Source organism: Malus sylvestris, chromosome 12, assembly GCF_916048215.2.
Source record: "Malus sylvestris chromosome 12, drMalSylv7.2, whole genome shotgun sequence".
NCBI classification, from domain to species: domain Eukaryota; kingdom Viridiplantae; phylum Streptophyta; class Magnoliopsida; order Rosales; family Rosaceae; genus Malus; species Malus sylvestris.
This window is the reverse complement of record NC_062271.1, coordinates 17,257,343-17,275,656: the sequence shown is the minus strand read 5'-3', so window position 1 is coordinate 17,275,656 and position 18,314 is coordinate 17,257,343. Positions and strand designations below refer to the sequence as shown.

The 18,314-nt window shown below is 40.8% G+C and overlaps 3 protein-coding genes across 3 annotated transcripts; 2 read left to right on the top strand and 1 right to left on the bottom strand.

The window, feature by feature from the left end:
- The first annotated feature begins 988 nt into the window (after nt 1–988).
- On the top strand, nt 989–4,995 carry LOC126592196 (uncharacterized). Its single transcript, XM_050257925.1, has 5 exons — nt 989–1,572; nt 2,106–2,353; nt 2,465–3,214; nt 3,359–4,479; nt 4,576–4,995. The coding sequence occupies exons 1-5, from the start codon at nt 989–991 to the stop codon at nt 4,993–4,995; spliced, it is 3,123 nt and encodes a 1,040-aa protein (XP_050113882.1).
- A 4,417-nt stretch (nt 4,996–9,412) lies between these two features.
- On the top strand, nt 9,413–12,653 carry LOC126593327 (membrane magnesium transporter-like). The gene is made up of 4 exons (XM_050259363.1): nt 9,413–9,635; nt 9,789–9,841; nt 9,929–10,029; nt 12,279–12,653. The coding sequence occupies exons 1-4, from the start codon at nt 9,557–9,559 to the stop codon at nt 12,370–12,372; spliced, it is 327 nt and encodes a 108-aa protein (XP_050115320.1). The 5' UTR covers nt 9,413–9,556; the 3' UTR covers nt 12,373–12,653.
- A 118-nt stretch (nt 12,654–12,771) lies between these two features.
- LOC126593326 (transcription initiation factor TFIID subunit 8-like) lies at nt 12,772–14,773 on the bottom strand. Its single transcript, XM_050259362.1, has one exon. It carries the CDS (start codon nt 14,220–14,222, stop codon nt 13,035–13,037), a length of 1,188 nt encoding a protein of 395 aa, XP_050115319.1. The 5' UTR covers nt 14,223–14,773; the 3' UTR covers nt 12,772–13,034.
- Nucleotides 14,774–18,314: the final 3,541 nt, after the last annotated feature.

Below are 18,314 nucleotides of genomic sequence, written 5' to 3'. Positions count from 1 at the left end.
GAAGAATTGGGCATATGAATACGGATTGCCCATTTGAGCAACATCGGGGTGGTGGAAATGGTTATGGGGATTGGTTAAAAGCTGCCCCGATTCAGGAAATTATTGAACGTCCGAGACCAGCTCAAACCAATCTTAGCGGACGGAAAACGACGGGTATGAAGAGATTGATAGAGAGTGGATGTGGAGGGCAGCGCGTGGGATGCAGGGTGACCCCGTCGAGTGAAGCTAATGTGGCAAGCACGGAGGGCCCCACACACATTGAAGCGGCTCGCATTCCCAGTGAAATGCAGACCTGGAGACAGATTGGAGGGTCTAACATCGTGGATCTCAAGAATGGGTCTTGTCCGTGGGCCCTAGCTGAACACTTGCACGTGATCAATGGTCAGTTAGGTCGGGCTTCTGGCTTATTGGGCCCTCAATCTAGTAGAACTCTAGACTTTCACATCCCGCTGGATTTGAGCCCATCAGTAAGACTTGTTCACCTAGATGAGGGTCCGTATGGCGTTACTGGGCGACCCACGGCTGGCTCGAGTCTGACGGAGGACGCGGAAGCCCAAGACGAGATTCATCTTAAATCAACAACGGGTATGGAGAACCCAATGATGCACGTCATTCAGACACCTTTACTGGTTTCTCATACATAAAGGACAGTCATCCCCCGTAAAGGTTCCAAACAGAAGAGAATGCTAGAATTACAACATGCAAACTTGGCTCTCTCTGTCACGAAGAAGATAAAGAAGGGAGATGGTGGTATTCCGCAACAGGATAAAACGTGATTTCGGAATCTTTGTGTCCAGGCCAGGTACTTGGAGGGGGAGCGGGACTCATTGGTGCAGAAACCTTTTCTGGAGTTTCATTCTAACAGCCCAGCCCATGGAGTTTTTTCGGAGAAAAGTGGAGACATAGAGCAGAGGTTTAGTACGGAGCAACAGCAGGATGGTTCATCTCGTGGCGGTGGCGGCTGGCCCCTAACAGCCGCAAGGCAGCCATGAATTACCTTCTTTGGAACTGCCGTGGTCTAGGGTCGGACCCGGTAGTTCGGGCCCTTCGTGGGCTGATCAGGAAACATAGACCCTCTATGATCTTTTTATCTGAGACGAAAATGAAGGATCATAGGATTGATGGTATTCGTCGGCATATGGGGTACTCTTTTGGCTTCTATGTTTCGCCTATTGGTCGAGCAGGGGGATTAAGTTTATGGTGGCATGAGTCGATGAATGTTAATATCCTCTTTTCTTCTACTCACATTATTGATGTGTGTTTCTGCATGGAGGATTGTCGCTCCTGGGTGCGTTGTACTTTTGTTTATGGTACGCCGTACAGAAGAGAAAAGATGGATTTCTGGAATTGGATGACTAACTACTTTGGTCCGACGGATATTCCCTGGCTTTGTGGTGGGGATTTCAATGAGTTTGTGTGGGACCATGAGAAATCTGGGGGAGCTCGTGTTCTTTACAATAGACTTGGATACTTGAACAATTTCTTGAATGCGGCTAATTTGATGGATCTGGGGTTCATTGGTCCGAAGTTCACGTGGCGTGGTATGCGGTATGGTAATCTTGTTGAGGAAAGGTTAGACAGGGCGGCTGTTAACTTTCTTTGGCAAAATCTTTGACCTCATACTTCAGTCCTTCATGAGACGGTGATTGGCTCGGACTATTGCCCAATCGTGGTTCAATCCCAGCCCTCTGCGCGTAAGGGTAAACGAATATTCCGTTTGAGGCTTTCTGGGCTAAGGAGGAGGATTGTAGGGATTTGGTGACAAAGTGTTGGAGCTCTCTAGGTAAGGGGCGGTGGCTCGATACGTGGCATCAGAAACTCTCAATCTGTAAATCTCATTTAATCACTTGGAGTCGAAACAAGTTTAAGAAGCGCGGTTTGGAAATCGAGGAGTTGGTGCATCATCTGGATTTGCTTCAGCTTCATTAGGAGGATAATGTTGAGGAGATACAAGTCGTCTTTAATCGCATTGATCAGTTGCGTGAACAGGAGGAACTATATTGGTTGTAGAGGTTTAGAGTCAACTGGTTACGTGATGGTGATGCCAATACTGCTTTCTTCCATCGCACGACTCTTCAAAGGAGACGGGTTAATTCAATTGTTAGGTTGAAAGATGTGGATGGCCAATGGGTGGATGATGGTAGGAGGGTCTTCACCTTAGTGGATGATCACTTTCAATCCCTTTATACTTCCGTGGGTAGTAGGGATTGGGGTAATATACTCAACTGTTTGGAGCCTATGGTTTCGGAGTTAATGAATGCTGATCTTATCAAGCCTGTTTCTGAGGAGGAGATTAAGGCTGCTGTTCATCAAATGGGGGGTTTGAAAGCTCCGGGACCGGACGGGTTTCAAGGTATTTTTTATCACTCCTTCTAGGACATTATTGTTGCTGAGGTGAATGGTTTGGTGATGGATTTCATGCAGGGTGTGGGTAATTCTCGAAGCATTAACTCTACGTACTTAGTTTTGATTCCTAAAGTCCCTACTCCTGAACTGGTGTCCCAATATCGTCCTATCAGTCTTTGCAATTTCTCTTTTAAGATTCTTTCCAAGGTGTTGGCAAATCGTTTGCAACCTTTGCTGCCTCTGTTAATCTCACCTATGCAGAACGCTTTTATTGCGGATAGGCAAATTCAGGAGAACCTTGGGCTTGCTCATGAATTGTTCCATTTCTTGAAGCTGAGGAAAACTAAGCAGAAGTTTGAGATGTGTGTTAAATTGGACATGCAAAAGGCGTATGACCGAGTTGAATGGGACTTCTTGGAAGCGGTTTTGTTGAAACTCGGTTTTAGTCGTGACTGGACCAATTTGGTCATGAACTGTGTGCGTACGGTGAAGTTTGCGATCTTACTGAATGGTCAGCCTGGGAAATGGTTTTCTCCCTCTTGTGGAATCCGTCAAGGAGACCCTCTCTCTCCGTATTTGTTTCTTATGGTTAGTGATGTTCTTTCCCGTATGATTCAGAGGGGAGTGGACGATAGGCGGCTTAACGGTATCCACATGAATCCTCGTGGTCCTTGTATTTCGCACCTGTTTTTCGCGGATGATACTTTAATCTGCCTTCAGGCGACTCAGAGAAATGGTGAAAATATTATGCATATCCTCAACCAGTATTGTTTGGCCTCGGGTCAGATGATGAATCTTCAAAAGTCTAGTGTGTACTTTGGTCGGAACACTCCAGCTCAGGTGAGGTCGCAGCTTGGCTCCTTATTAGGTATGCCGTCGGTGTCCGACCCGGGGGTGTACCTTGGGCTGCCTGCCATTTGAGGAAGATCTAAGCGTAGTAGCCTTGCTTTTGTGAAAGGGGGAGTGTTGGGAAAGATTCAGGGCTGGAAGCAATCTGCTCTCTCTTTTGCAGGGAAGGAAGTTTTACTGAAGGCTGTTGTTCAAGCTATTCCTACCTACCATATGAATTTATTTAAATTCCCGGTTGCTGTTTGCAAAGACCTAGACTCTATGTCCGCGGGCTTTTTGTGGGGTGACTGTGGTGGGCATAGGAAGATTCATTGGGTGAATTGGGATACTCTGGGTCGGCCTAAATATGAAGGGGGTTTGGGATTTCGGAATTTCCAGGACTTCAATGATGCGTTGTTAGTCAAACAATGCTGGTGTTTGATTCTTAATCCTAATTCGTTATGGGCTCAGACGCTAAAGGCACGGTACTTCCTTCACTCTTCCTTCTTGGATGCGAAGTTAGGAAGTCGTGCCTTTTGGGCTTGGGCTAGCCTTCCCGTGGGTCGTGACATTCTGAAAAATGGAGCTCACTGGCAGATTCTGAATGGCAGGGATACTCGGCTTTGGGTTGATAGATGGCTACCCTCTTTTCCTCTTGGGCATCCTATTCCCAGTTCTCCCACTTCTGTCACTCTGAATACCAAGGTCTCCTCCCTTATCTGCCCGAGTACCAAGTCGTGGGACATTGAATTTTTACGTCCGTTCATTTCTGAGGTGGAACTAAAAGCTATTTATGATATTCCTTTGGGGAATTGTTCTCGCCGGGACCGATTGATCTGGACGTCGAGTAAGTTGGGTAATTATTCGGTCCGGTCGGGTTATCACTGGATCCATTCCTCATGGGAGTTGACGAGGGCTCCTGCTTCTGTCGTCACAAGTACTTTGGGGACCTCGTTTTGGAAAGCTATTTGGCATGCTAAAGCCCCGCCGAAAATTCGTCATTTTTTATGGCGAGCTGTTAGTGAGGCTTTGGCCACTGTGGGGGGTTTGTTTAAGCGCAGGTCTGCTTCATCTCCCATGTGTCCTATTTGTAAGACTCAGGAGGAATCAGTGCTTCATTTGCTGCTGAGGTGTCCTTGGGTTGAGCCAATTTGGTATGGTGGTCCGCTTGGTCTTCGGAGGGTTGGTGAAGGTGTGTCTTCTTATCATCACTGGCTCAGTGTTTTGATCAACCATACTCCTAATCTTCAGGACCGATCGAGGCTTCTCTCTGTCATTGCTTTCTCTTGCTGGTACATTTGGAAGGTTAGATGTAATTTTATCTTTAAGGCTTCGGCCTTAGCTCCCTCCCAGGTGCTGCATTCTATCTCTTTCTCCCTGGGTTCTTTTTTGGAGGTGCAGGTTCCTTTGTCCCGATCCCGACCTTCCCCCATTCTAGATCCTCGTTGGCCCCCCCCATCTGCTCCCTTCATTAAAGTTAATGTTGATGCTAGCTGGTGTCAGTTTGATGGTATGGCTAGGTTGGCTGCGGTGCTGAGGGATCATAATGGGCTTTTTGTTGCGGCCCACAAGTGGTCTATTGGTGCTCCGTTTGTGGTGTTCGCTGAAGCTTTGGCGATGCTAAAGGGCTGTGAGTTGGCGGCTGAGTTGGGTTTTCGGTGGATTGTTGCTAAATCGGACTCGCTTGAGGTAGTCTCGTCTTTGAAGGGTGATATTGCCCAGGGCAGCTGGGAAGTATTCCCCATCCTAGAATCTATTTTATGGTTGGGGAATTCTTTTCAGGGCTGTCGCTGGTCTTGGGTTCCAAGACTGGCCAATTAGTCGGCGGACCATCTGGCGTCGAGGTCTAATTTGGAGATGTGCGGCATCATTTGGGTCAGGCGACCCCCATCTTCTTTGGTTCACATTCTTAACAAAGATGGTCTTCCTTGCCCTCCGTAAGTGGTTTTTGGTTTGGGTGTGTGTTGGGACGACGTCTCACCTTTGTGGTAGCGTCCTTGTTCTGTTGTTCTCCCTCACACAGCCCTTTGTTTGTTTTGCTGTGCTTGCCCTTGTGTGGGCTCTCTGTTTTTCTGTTGGCTTTTGGCCTGTGCTCTTATAATATCCCTTCCAAAAAAATAAACAAAAGATGACAGGAAATTCAAAATGTGGAGACCATTAAGCAATAAACGAATTATTAAAATGTTCAATTGTCATGAAGCATAGCCTCATCATGCTAAAACAACACAATGTCAGCTGTAATCGAACATCATAATCTCCTAAATGCCGTTCATAAATTTAAACTAACATTACCAAGAAGCATTATGTACCTGCAAAAGCCTATGCAACAAACAATTTAGGATTTGTTTTTGTCGGGTTTTTCCAGCCCGTGATGAATTGTCCTAAGGATTTGTTTTCTCATACTCCAATTGGGAAATATAGTCTTGGAGAATTAAATTGTTTTCCAATTGAAATTGTTTCTCGATTGGAGTGGTTTTCCTAATTGGAGTTAGTTTCCCAATTGGAGTAGTTATCCTAATTGGAGTTATTTACCCAATTTAAACTATTTACCTACTTTAAACTATTTAATCAAAAGATGTTCCATCAAGGGAGTCTGGTCATGGATACTGTGATTCGGAAAGCCTAGTCATGAGAAGTCTGATCAAGAAGAGTTTGGTCAAGAGAAGTTCGATCAAGGAAAGTCTGATCATAAGTAGTTTCAATCAGGATGACCCTGGTTACAAATAGTTCAACCTGGGGAGTTTGGTTATGAGTAGTTCAATTAGAATAAGCCTGGTTATGAATAGTTTGATTAAAAGGAGTCTGGTCATGAGTAATTCAATCAGGGGAAGCCTGATTATGAGAAGTTTGATTAAAAGGAGCAATCCTATTTTGGTATACCTTGCTCATGGTCTGTAGGGGAGATTGTTGGGTTTTTACAGCCCATAATGAGTTGTCCTAAGGCTATTGGGAAATATAGTCTTAGAGGATTAAATTGTTTTCCCAATTGAAGTTGTTTCTCAATTGGTGTGGTTTTCCCAATTGGAGTTGGTTTTCCAATTGGAATGGTTTTCCCAGTTGGAGTTGTTTTCCCAATTAAGGTTGTTTACCCAATTAAAGTTTGAGTTGTTTACCCAACTGAAGTTTATTTATCAAATTTAAATTGTTTACCTCGTTTAAATTGCTTGCCCAATTTAAGTTGTTTTCCTAATTGGGATTAGTTTCTCAATTGGAGAAAGATTTATAACTAGATTCCATTTACAATTAGTAATCCTTATTGAAGAAGACTTTTATTATGTTTATATAAAGGGGCTATTGTACTAGTTTTGAATTTGGAGCAAAGCAATAATTTGTATACCACTCAAGGACATAGAGTGAGAGAAGAGCTAAGTGTGTGCAAGAGGAAAAAAAAAAGAGATAAGAGTATATTTCTTACTCTTGTTCTTTCAGGTTTTCGTGAAGTCTTAATCCTAGAGGCTTGGGTAGATTATCCGTTGTACTCGTTATTGATATGCTATAAAAGATTGTTGTTGTAGTTGCCCCGTGGAAGAGGCACATATAACCGAACCATGTTAATTCTTGGTGTTGTTTATCTTGGTTATTTTGTTTTCGATTTCTCAAATTTGTTCTGTTTTTTCCGTTCTTAAATGTATATTCACAACAACACTGTAGCAAGAACAACTCTAGCCCCGGATTGGTGTAAATACTTAATTGTTAATATCGCATTGGATTGGAATCTCTATTGTTCCACTTTTGCAGCAAGTTCCTCCCTTTGGAAATTTTCTCAGAGTCTACAAGTGAGGCAAGGAACTCAATTATCCTCCATTGGCCTAAAACAGCAAAATCCAATTGAAAAAATTGAAAATTAATCACATTAAACAAAAAAAAGAAGTGAAATTTAGCTGGTGGATTAGAGTTTTGAGTAAATTACCTTACACTTAAATGCTAAATTAATGGCAAGGAAATTTGCTCTGAGATACACTGAAACAGTGACGTTTGGGAGAAATGCCTGAGGATGTGGGAAAGAAGTGGTGACGTTATGGAAATAACCTGAGAATTTGGGAGAGTTGGGGGTAGGGGTGGGTAAACGGGTAAAGGAATCGTAGGTCGGGGTGGGTACGGGCCGGTTGCAAATGTTTTAGAAAATAAACGGGGCGGGGCGGGGCGGAGTGGGCCCATGCCATTTACGGGGCGGGCCGAGTCCTAAACCCTAGAAAAACGAGGCCCGGACCAACCCATTTCTAATTATAATGAACGGTCGAGATTGAATGATAACCTATCATCCAATCTGAACAGTTAGTTTCTAAACTTTCTACCCTAGTCATCCCAAGTCCAGGTTTCTAGAATCAGTCTCACTCCCACCTTTCCACCATCCGTCACTCCCTCGACTTCGACGACATCCTAGAGAACCCAGCCCATCACCACCGTCACGACCAACGACAACACCCATCTAGCCATCATTCTCGATGACATCCTAGAGAACCTAGGTCCTAGAACCACGTTGGCTCAATTCTCTCCTCTTCGACAACACCATCGCATTCGCAACCACCATCACCCCATCACTGTCGTCGAGAACACTGCTACCAGCCATCATCCCTCTAAAATTTAGGTAATTTTGAATTAGGGTTTTGTTATTAATGTGAATTTCTGGTGTAGTGATTGTAGGGTTTTTAAATTAGAATTTGTAGATTGATGAATATCGAGAATTTTTGTGGGTGTTGATTTTACTGGGTTCATTTGCCCTCCAATTGGGTATTGGGTATTCATTTTCGTGGGTGTTGGGGTTATGGGAAGGAGGGGCAAATGGCTATAATCGATGCAGGTCAAGAGCTAATATCAAGTTGAGCTTCACATTCCTCTGTCTCTAAAGCTTTAAATATTTGCAAGTAATGTTTTCGTTAATTTACATTTTGTGATTTAAGTCATTGCAAATGATCATTCGTAGGTAATCGCATTATCATTTGTTAGAGTTTAGTTTGAATGTTTTCCCCTAGTATTGTTTGTTGTATTGAATTGCGGAGGAATTATTGTTAAACTAGTGTCATTGTTATAGTACATGGATAATAGATGAAATTGTGGTTTGTTGATATTGTCTGATTCACAATTACGGTTTATGATTTTGGTTATTTTTCAAACAACTCCGCGTATTCGTTCTATGTATTTTGTAGTTTCTATTTACAATTACTTAACAGAAGGTGGTGTTTTGTTCATGATATCATCCTTTATATGATGCACAGGGTTTAACTAAAGCAAAAAGGTTGCTAGAAGCATTTGTTTTACTTAAGTTAATTGTGAAATTGAAACAATGAAATTTGTTCTTGGGGTGGGGAATAGTTTCTTGTGGTTCATGCTTTTACATGATTAGCTCCTATATGGAAATTTTCCAAGGTGAAAAAACAACTTGTATTTAAGAGCTACTTGCTTCTTTTACTTGGAAAGTGCTTCTTTTACTTGGAAAGAAGCAATATAATTACTACTACAAGATAGGGAAAGGAGCTAGATCACTATGGTTACTGCCTTATGTTAGCACTTTGCACTTCCATTATGTAAATTCCCTTGAGTGCTTGTGGGCAACAATTTATAATGGCATTCTCCATTGTCTTGCAATTATGCAATAGGATTCTTTTTTTTGTTGGTAAATGCAATAGGAGTTTAAGTACTGCAAACGCTTTACCAATGTTTTCCTTGTTTAATACACTAGGATAAGTAGACTTCTCCTCTTATTTTGTCCTAGAAGACAAGGGATTCATCATACAATAGAACCTTAATGATAGATTGAAGAGTGCGATTGTGAATCTATAGTGGAATTAGATAATTTATCCTGTTTTCTGTGTTTGTACCTCATTTTGTAACTCTTATAGGGAATTACAGGCCCAATCATGTTCATATGAAAAAAAGGTTACTGCACTAGACAGGGTGTTCTTTGTAATGTTTGGATTGGATGTGAATCTGTGCAGGGATGGAATTTATGCAAGTTGTAAAATCTGCATATTGCACTAGTGGTGAATTTGTGCAAATTTTAAGTTTTTTTTTCACAAAAAAAAAAAAAAAAACCAATGGACCCTTGGACCCGGCCAGGCCCGTCTCTTTTAAACTCGAGTCCAATCCGGTCCCTTCAAAATTGGGCCCGGCCCGGCCCTAGTTGGGGGAGAGACGGTTGCATGAAAAGAGATAAACGACGTGTCGTAAAGAATGAAACGGTTCGTAGTAAGAACTGATTCATAAGACGGCATGTAGTTTCCCAAGTATTAATTCGCAGCTTCTACAAAGCGAAGCAAAACGGGGAAGAATCTCTCAGTGTGGACTGGAGAAGAAGAGCCAAACGACAATTCGTGCTTGCATCGTTAACGACGTCGTTTAGGGCCGATACCGGAGTTCTAGCCTGCTCGAGATCGCAGCCAGAATGGCGATGAGTTTGGGCTTCGTTGTTGGCATCTTGGGCGTTGTAATTCTCTCTCATGCCGCTTATTCAACCGTTCAATGTAAGCCCTAACCTTCTGTATATCTATATATCTATATGTGTGTGTGTGTGTGTGTGTGTGTATGTATTTAAAGATCGATTTGCAGTAGTTGAGTAAATTTTTTTAGGGGTTTTGTGTGATTGAAATTGGACTGTTTGATTGATTTGATTGCAGACAGAGGATTGTTGAAGATTATGGAGGAAGAGTTTCCAGGACCTCCATTGACTGTAAGATTTAGCAAAAACAAATTCTGAAAATTGTTCTGATTGTGTTTTAGGTGCTTATTTGTCTAAAAGGGTTTGTTGGGGATACAGGTGGTGGCTGAATTGCTTCTAGGGTTAGTGTTCTGTATGTGGGCGGCACTTACTGTCCCGGGCACATTTCTTTCGATTCATCCCCATTCTGAAGAGAATCGGTATGTTTATGCGTTTTATTCTGTTCAACATCTGACTTAGATTTGAGTTCAGGGTGTGATTGGACTTATTTTCGATTGAATTGAAAGTTGAAGTAAACTGTAATCATTGTGTTATGCTTATGCACTTTGCATATAATACGGTCTAGAATATCATGTTTGCGAATTTGTGATTTGGCAAGGATTGGATCGAAAGAAGACGTCAACAATTTCAAATTTTATGTTTGATTCAATGTTTTAAAAGGCTTGCCTCAGGGTGCGCTTAGGTGCCCTTTGAGGCTGGGCTTCAGGGTTGCCGCCTCTGTTTTGAGGGAGTGGGAGTAAGGCTTCGCTGGAGCCGCCTAGGCAGCCAAAGGCGCACCTCAGGTTTTTTTTTTTTTTTTTTTTTAAACTCCCAAACCCAAATTTTGGGTAGGGTTTTAACTGCCTCATACCTCTTCCTTGCATTATCGTCTCTCTGCCTTTTTATTCTGATTTTTATTTTTTATATAATGGATGTGTGTGTTATCTGCGTGCATTGTTATATGTGTGCTGATTACGCTTTTCATCTTTTATTATTATATATATATATATATATATATATATATATATAATATAATGTGTCTATATATGTGTGTATATATATTTATAATATATTCGTGTGCTTAGAGTGATTATTGGTTAATAATCTTCTTTTTTTTTAATATAATATATGTGTACGCTCAGTGTATGTATTAAAAAATTTAGGTCCTATGAGGCCTTCGCGTCACGCGTCAAGCCTAGGCCGGGCTATCCCTCGGGCGCCTCGCCCACGCCTCACGCTTTTAATACACTGGTTTGATTATAGTCAGATTGAGAAAATAGAGACCATAAAGTAAAAAACGGGAACTTTGAATATTCCCTTGTGCTTGGTTAAGTTGAAATAAAGAGAATATGTTAATACTTTGGGAACTTTATTAAATCTTAATTTAATTGGAAGATAGACTTTGAGAAGAAAACCCTGGAGTTAAATCCTTTTCTTTTATATTTTCACTAATAATAGGATAATGGAAAGATAAAGGCCGATTGGATTGAAATAAAGAGAATGTGTGTTGATTGAAGAAATGGATGCCAACTCCAAATTTTGTCCGAGTATTATCTTCTTCCACCAACTTGGACAGATTTGGAGGTTGACATCCATTTCTTCAAGCGCAGAGAGTAGTTCTTTGCTTTCTTGATTATCGATAAACCCAACATAGGCTAAGAGCGGAATTTGTATATCTCCTTGTAGTGGGGCTTATGGATAAGGTTATTAGCTGTTGTTCCCATGTCCTTCTGAAGATTGTGGAGCAATGCTCCCTTACAGATTGAAAACGGAACTTTCTTTCTGTAAATTTATTGTAAAGTAAGAGAGAATATTCTGCAGTTTTTTGGCGATGCAGTAGATAGTTTCACATTCTTAGTTAACTGAGAAGTTGAATGCTATTCAAATGGGAATGCACTGACATGCTCCCTGTTGTTATTGGTGAAACATGTTGCAAATATGCAAATGGGAGTTATCTGAAAAAAAAGTCGACCACATAACAAAAAACTTATTATCGAGATAAAATTGGGATGTGAGAGTAGTGGGATAAAGGGAGGGAAGTTTGTAAAGAGATACAAAACGTAGGGATTAAAATCTTGAGTTTAGAGACAAAAAAAGGGCGAGTGCAATATAGCTTTTGACTTTTTTTAATATAAGATGACCATCAATTTACGTAATGCATATAGAAGCTGCCCTTAATAATTTTGGGCAACTATCTCTTATAAAAGATAATAGTTAAAGGCAACCTACAAATGAGCCTGATATTGGACTTCACTTGTAAACTATCTGGGTTTGTTTAGTAATTGGGAAATATATTGTAACCCTCTTTGCATGGCCAGATAGTGTAAGGTTACTCGAAGATGTGGTTGACCTTAATTTGTCTCCCATCAGTTATCAAGTTCATTTTTCCTTGCATAAGTAACTTTTAATGCATCAGTAAGACTGAGGGCTAATCCTTGATGCATATTCATAGAGATGAGTGGATAACAAATGCGTACTCTTCAACAAGGAAAGAACCAGCTATGTCTGCGCCTTTTAGGCATAAACTTTGCAAGAGAAACTGTGTGAATGAAATATGTCAGTTGCTATTTATTCCACGGTTTCAGCACTGGAAATTCAGAGTTGTGGAGTGATAGCTAATTTGACATTGGAATTGGTATATGCAAGATGTTTGATCAGATATTTGACATTCGTTTATTTTGGAGTGCAGGATTGTTTCTCTACCAGACAACCTTGACTTTATGATTTTCAACCATCGTGCCAGAGTGTTACCTGTGGAGATGGATTTGAAGTTCAAACACTGAGGTTTTTTCAATCAAGCGAACTGGGACCGATTTCAGTTTCTTTCTTGGCCTTTAAAAGGGTAGAATGGCAGCATTTGGCAGATCAGTTGGCATATGTTGCTTTACATTTCATAGTTGTCTCGGACTGTGCTTTTGTATTTTCTCTTAACATCTGTAGCCCCCCTACCAAAGACGGATACCTGCCGACTTTCTCGTTGCCTTGGCTAGTCCTTTAAAGTAATTTCAACTTGGAGATTTTCCAGCTTTCTAATTATAATTCCAGTGAGATTTGCTCGTCTCAATTTATCCTTATACTTGCATGGCGAGAAAAGAAGTGGGAAAACCGCTTTCCATTTTTCTCTACTTTAAATGGCTACCCAAAAAGGAAATAAAAGTTGAAGATCATGGAGGAGCACATGATTTGGTGCTATATGATCAACTCAATATTAGAATTCAATGTGTCAATACAAATACCAAATGATGGTGAAAAAACCCCAGAAAAATTGGTTCACAAGAAAGCATGGAAATTGAAAGGAAACAAAAAAATACATTTACATTACCTCTAACAAAAAAATATGTGAGAGTGGGACTACTAACAGCTAGACTCTACTCGTAGAACAACCAACCAAGTACACAAAAGCCCCACTTCTAAAATCCCTAGAAAACCAGTCAGTCAAATTAATCTACAACTGAGTGAGTTCCTGTGGGTTTTCCATCGACTGTCTAAGAATAAACTCTGCTCTCCTCTTCTTGTCGTCCCTCTCCTCCTCTCGCCCGAACCAATATGCCGGTCTTCCGGAACCCTTCTTTTGCAGGCTCAGATCCAACGATTGCCCCAAAAACTTCTTCCCGCTTCTCAACTTGAAATTCACTGCGGGTCTGCTTTCAGGAAGAAGCTGCCTCCTTTCGTCGTCTCCATCCATCCATGCTCCGCTTTTCACTGCTTCAATGGCGGGCGCAAACGCATCCAAAAGGGAAGAACCATCATTGTTGTTCCCTTTTGCCATTTCATCCGAAAACTGGGATGGCAAAACCACTTGGGATACTGATACTTCTTTCTCCCCCGGCTGGATTGGCGGTTCAAGGAATGGATTACTTTGATCAGTCTCATTCCCCTGTAATAATAACAATCCCCTTCCATCATTAACGCCGTTGCCACCAGCCAATGCCACTGCTGCAGAGGCTCCTCCTGAACTAGAAGCCTCTCCATTGCACAATAACCTCTGCTGCAGACTCAACAGAGACCTCTCGGCCTTCCTCCTCTGCCGAGCCTGCTCCATCTTATCTTCTCGAGGATCAGTCTTCCTCTCATTCCACATTGGTGTTTGAATGTAAGTGTGTGGATCAGGGAAAGCCGGCAACCAATTGGGCAAATGCTTACTCGGCGGTGCCTCCCCAATCTGCTCAAAATTCGGGATCAATTTTCGTTGCTTGATCACTGGAAACCGAGGCAACGGCTGTGCAAACGGGATCTCCTCAGCCGAACCTACATACTCCACAATGCCTCTTACAATCCCGGACTCTGCAAGACAATGACCCACCTCCGCCGCACCCAAAAACCCTTGCGATGACTCCAAATCCTCCAGCGCCCTAATAATATCAAACACATTGGACTCGGTTCTGCCCGCCAAATTGGCGTAAAAACTCGACATCTTCCCTAAGTCACGGAGGTATCGGATGGCAATGTCGGCCATGGCGTCCATCGCAGACTCTTTGAAGCTCTGAAACCCAACGCTCTCGCATATCTGCGCCACCGCAACTTTCGACACTGCCCGGCCAAACTCATCGGCTCCTCCTCCTGCTGCTCTCCTCGGCACATCACTACCGGGTTGATTCACTCTGCTGCTACTGTCCGCATCTCCATGGCTCATATTCAAACCCTCATATCACTCAGCTTTTTCTTCAACTCTCATATTAATCGACCCGTGAGCGCATTCCGGCAAGAACCCACGAATTTCCCCTCCTTTTCCCTCGTTTTCTCGGCAGTCAAACAGAAACATATAAAGGGGGAAAGAAAAATCGAGCTGGACACTCAGAAACCCTAGAAAAAAACCCAGAACGCAAAGCTCAAAGATATTCAAAAATTGAAGTGAAAGAGACGCATTTCTCGGAGTCTTGCAGCGAATTGAAGACTCCGGAACACGAATCAGATGCCAAATTACAGGGTTCGAATTCAGATTTTGAGAAACATCGCAAACCCTCCAGGAAGGAAGGGAAATTGGGTAGGGTTAGGGTTTGCGAGAGGGAAGAAGGTTCGGAATATGGAGGGAATTTATAAATTTTTGAAAAGAAGAAATTGAAATTCGATAAATTTCTGGTAAGACCCTACAGCAAAATTGGCATCAAAATTCAAAAGGGAAGGAGATTTGGGGAAACGAAGAGAGAGAAGAAGGCGAGGGAGGTCGATGATGAGAACGGGGGGGTTTGGGTTTACTTTTATAGAGATTTCGCTAAACTCGGAGGCCGCATATGGGCCTTTTTGTGGGCTTGGAATATGGATGGGCCTTCTGCTGAGCGGGTTAGGGTGATTTATTATTATATTTTTTTAATGATATTACTACGCTTGCTTTGAGACCATCTTCAACCCTTGGGCTAAAAGCCAAATTTTTTAGCCCGGAAAATTTGGCTTTTAGCCCAGAAACATCTTTTCTGCTCCAACCCTTTTGCTCTAAAATTTTAGCCCGGAATGATTAAAGAATGAACTTAGGCTAATTTTTTTCTTAAATCAATTTTAAAAAAAAATAAATAAATATGTAGATTATTGTAAATTAATTTTATGAACATTTTAATCTAAAAAAATTTAAATTCTGATAAGCATTTGGCATTTAGCCCGGGGGGAAAGCTGGGGGGTATTTGGCTCAGAAATAACATTTGGCATTTAGCCTAAAATTTTAACATGAGTTGGAGAGTGTTTGGGGGGGGGGTAATTTGGGGGGGGTAATTTGGCTTTTAGCCCAGGTTTGGAGATGGCCTGAGTAATGTTAAAGAGTCCCACTATAATATATATATATATATATAAAGTGAGCATCCTAAAATAATGAAACATTCAAAATACCATAAATTGCCCTTTAAGAATTTACAATTGAACTAAAAGAAGCTAAAGTATTTAACCATAATTTTATTTTGAATGAATTTAATATTTAAAATTATAGAAAAAAAACAAAAACAAAACCTCCCACTTTAGTGGGTGGTTTCAAGTCATTAATTCATTTCTTTTTTTTTTTAATAATTTTTTTAAAATATGTAAATTAATTATTTAAATAAAAAAATATAAAAAGGTCAATTGCCGCACTCGTATGCGTGTGGTAAGAGGATAGTGTATATTAAGAGGAGGGGAGATTATTTGAACTTGAAATATAGTGGATTGAGTCATACTAAAAAAAACTATGTAAAGGGGAGGGGAGATTGTTTGATCTCGAAATGTTGTGGATTGAAAAGTAACGCAACAAAATAATCATTTTTTTTCTTTTAATTTTTTATTATTAAAGGGGAAGGAGAGAGCTCGAAATTATTATAATAAGTTAAAGGTGAAGAGAGTTTCAAATCCGGAACGCATGGGTAACACCCAACACCCTAATCTACTAGAATATTGAATCACATATCAACCATGGCCTAGCGTCTCAAACTTAAAACACACCAAGAATAGGATCTCTGGAATCCACAAGATTAAATAAAATACGAAGTTCAATTGATATAATCTGAAATTTCCTAAATACAACAGAGAACTAGCATCGTCTCCTAATTCTTTCGGGGAAAACATAAACAACACAGGAAAAAGACAAACTAAATTAAATCTTATTGCTAGTAAATAAATAATTCCTAATCAAGATGGCTACACTGAATCAGTTCCCTCCACTTGAAAAAAAAATACTCATCCTCAAGTTGTCTCTGGATACAACGGCTCTTCATTAGCATAGTACTCGTAGATATCAACCACGTTACAAGTCCTTGAAATTTATTTCACGCCCCAATCTTGAAATATGTTCAGAATCAATGCATGTTGCTTGGAGGTACAGGTGCAAGGAAAGACAAATAGAATACACGAAAGAATACTGATATTGAAATTCACAATAAAGTAAGTTAGTGGTGTCTCTACCCCAAAATTTATAACAATTGTACAACAAAAGCACATAACCCTCACTAGGGCAATATGCCCTTAGGCTCCCAAAAAGATAGTTCAAAAATAATGCAAGGAAGATATGAAGGCGTAGTCACTCCAAACTCTCTGAACTTTTCACTGCTATCCTGGAAGTACCCCGTATCTACTATACCCTGTCACCTGTACAATCGCCTCATATACACCGTGGGAATGGTGCACCTGGCAAAGCAACAACCCGGATAAGCTGCAAAGCTTGTGTGAGTGAAATAATCCAACGTATGTGATAACCATAAAACAAGTCCATCAACCTCAGTATATAAATACCAATCATAAAAACATCAACAATTCGATGAAAATTCCGAATGAGTGACCCAAACATCCATTTCATAAATGGAACTGGATCTTCTCCGGATCCAAAAAGATCTAAGCCCACTGAGCAATACATTCGGGCCATTGGAATTAGATCTAATGGCTACAATTATTATAACTTTTAGAATGGACCCCTGTTTGGCCCAGATGCATTGCTCAGTTGGCTCAGATCCCTTGGATCTGGAGAGGATCCAGTTCTTTCATAAATATGTTGAAAACTAAGGTTAGAGCGACACAGTTCGGCCGAAACCTATAACTCCTAAATTTTTGCATTCTAGACCAACGGAATCCAACGAAGATAGGGTTCCGGACCATTAAACGGAACAGAAACAGAAAAGGACTTCTGGACCACTCAATGTAATCCAGCAAAGATAAAGTTATGGACCACTCAACGGGATCCAAGCGGAGAAAGGTTCCAGATCAACTCAACAGAATCAAGTAGGAAGCGGGATTTAGACCACTCAACGGAATCCAAACATAACACGATTCTAGACTACTCAATAGAACCGCCTAGGAAGAGGAATTTCGGACCACTTAATGGAATCCAAGCAGAACACTATTTGTGACCACTCAACATAACCAAGTAGAATTCTAGGAACCTAGTTCAGAATAGCTTAATGGAACTAGACATGATACGAGTTCTACTAACCCTCACAAATCACAAACATTTCAAATATGTATAGCAAACCACATTTCATAGAAATAGAACAATGATTGAATATAAAAGCAATAAGTAATAATAAAAAAAAAAACAAATTTTGTAAATCCATGCCATATCCACTAAATATACCAGCATGAGAATTTTTAGAGTAATAACCAATAACACAGATATTAAAGTTAGAGTTCGCGCTACAACGCCCTAGCACAATGATTGAGGCGCTCAAGTACAATCGTCGCCTAAACAAATCACAAGTCCCCTCTAAGAATTCTAGTGATAAAACACATAATTCTAGGTTATACACGTCAATTACAAAAGTCAACCCTTGTTCAAAGTTCAACCGTAGAGTCAATAACTGTAGTAATTCAATTCGAAAGATCTGCACATTAGATTTTCGATCTGTAACCTTTCAAGTGGCCCATTATAGTAAACTAGGTAAAGAGTAGAGATTTTTTACGGTGGTCTAGATTATATGATATTCCAAACATTTAAACTATTAGATTTTTATTTAAACACACAAAAACTAAAGGGGGAAATTTTGAAAAGTAACCATATTTTAGATCCTATATAGAATTATAGGCACCATCTAAGTTTTATGATAATTCTAACCAAAACTTGATGTAAAAGTACTAATAAACCCTTAATATTAGGGTTTCTCACAACAAAAACAAAACCTTCTTTAAACTCTTTCGCAACCTTCTGGTTTCTCACCTTAAACCAGAAGAGAACTCTTTGCCGATTTTGCATAATTAAGCAGCAGGGATGTTTTAACCAAAAAAAAAAAAGGCAGCAAGACGCATCAGCCTTTTTAAATTGTCCAAGAAACAATGGTATGGT

Bases quoted from the DNA above. Each gene is read 5' to 3' on its own strand.
- LOC126592196 (XM_050257925.1), top strand. From the start codon at position 989: ATGAATTACCTTCTTTGGAACTGCCGTGGTCTAGGGTCGGACCCGGTA. The intron at 3,215-3,358 runs GTATGCCGTCGG...TCTCTTTTGCAG, and splicing joins GCAGCTTGGCTCCTTATTAG to GGAAGGAAGTTTTACTGAAG. The intron at 4,480-4,575 runs GTTAGATGTAAT...TTGGAGGTGCAG, and splicing joins CTTGCTGGTACATTTGGAAG to GTTCCTTTGTCCCGATCCCG.
- LOC126593327 (XM_050259363.1), top strand. From the start codon at position 9,557: ATGGCGATGAGTTTGGGCTTCGTTGTTGGCATCTTGGGCGTTGTAATT. The intron at 9,636-9,788 runs GTAAGCCCTAAC...ATTTGATTGCAG, and splicing joins CGCTTATTCAACCGTTCAAT to ACAGAGGATTGTTGAAGATT. The intron at 9,842-9,928 runs GTAAGATTTAGC...TTGGGGATACAG, and splicing joins TTCCAGGACCTCCATTGACT to GTGGTGGCTGAATTGCTTCT.
- LOC126593326 (XM_050259362.1), bottom strand. From the start codon at position 14,222: ATGAGCCATGGAGATGCGGACAGTAGCAGCAGAGTGAATCAACCCGGT.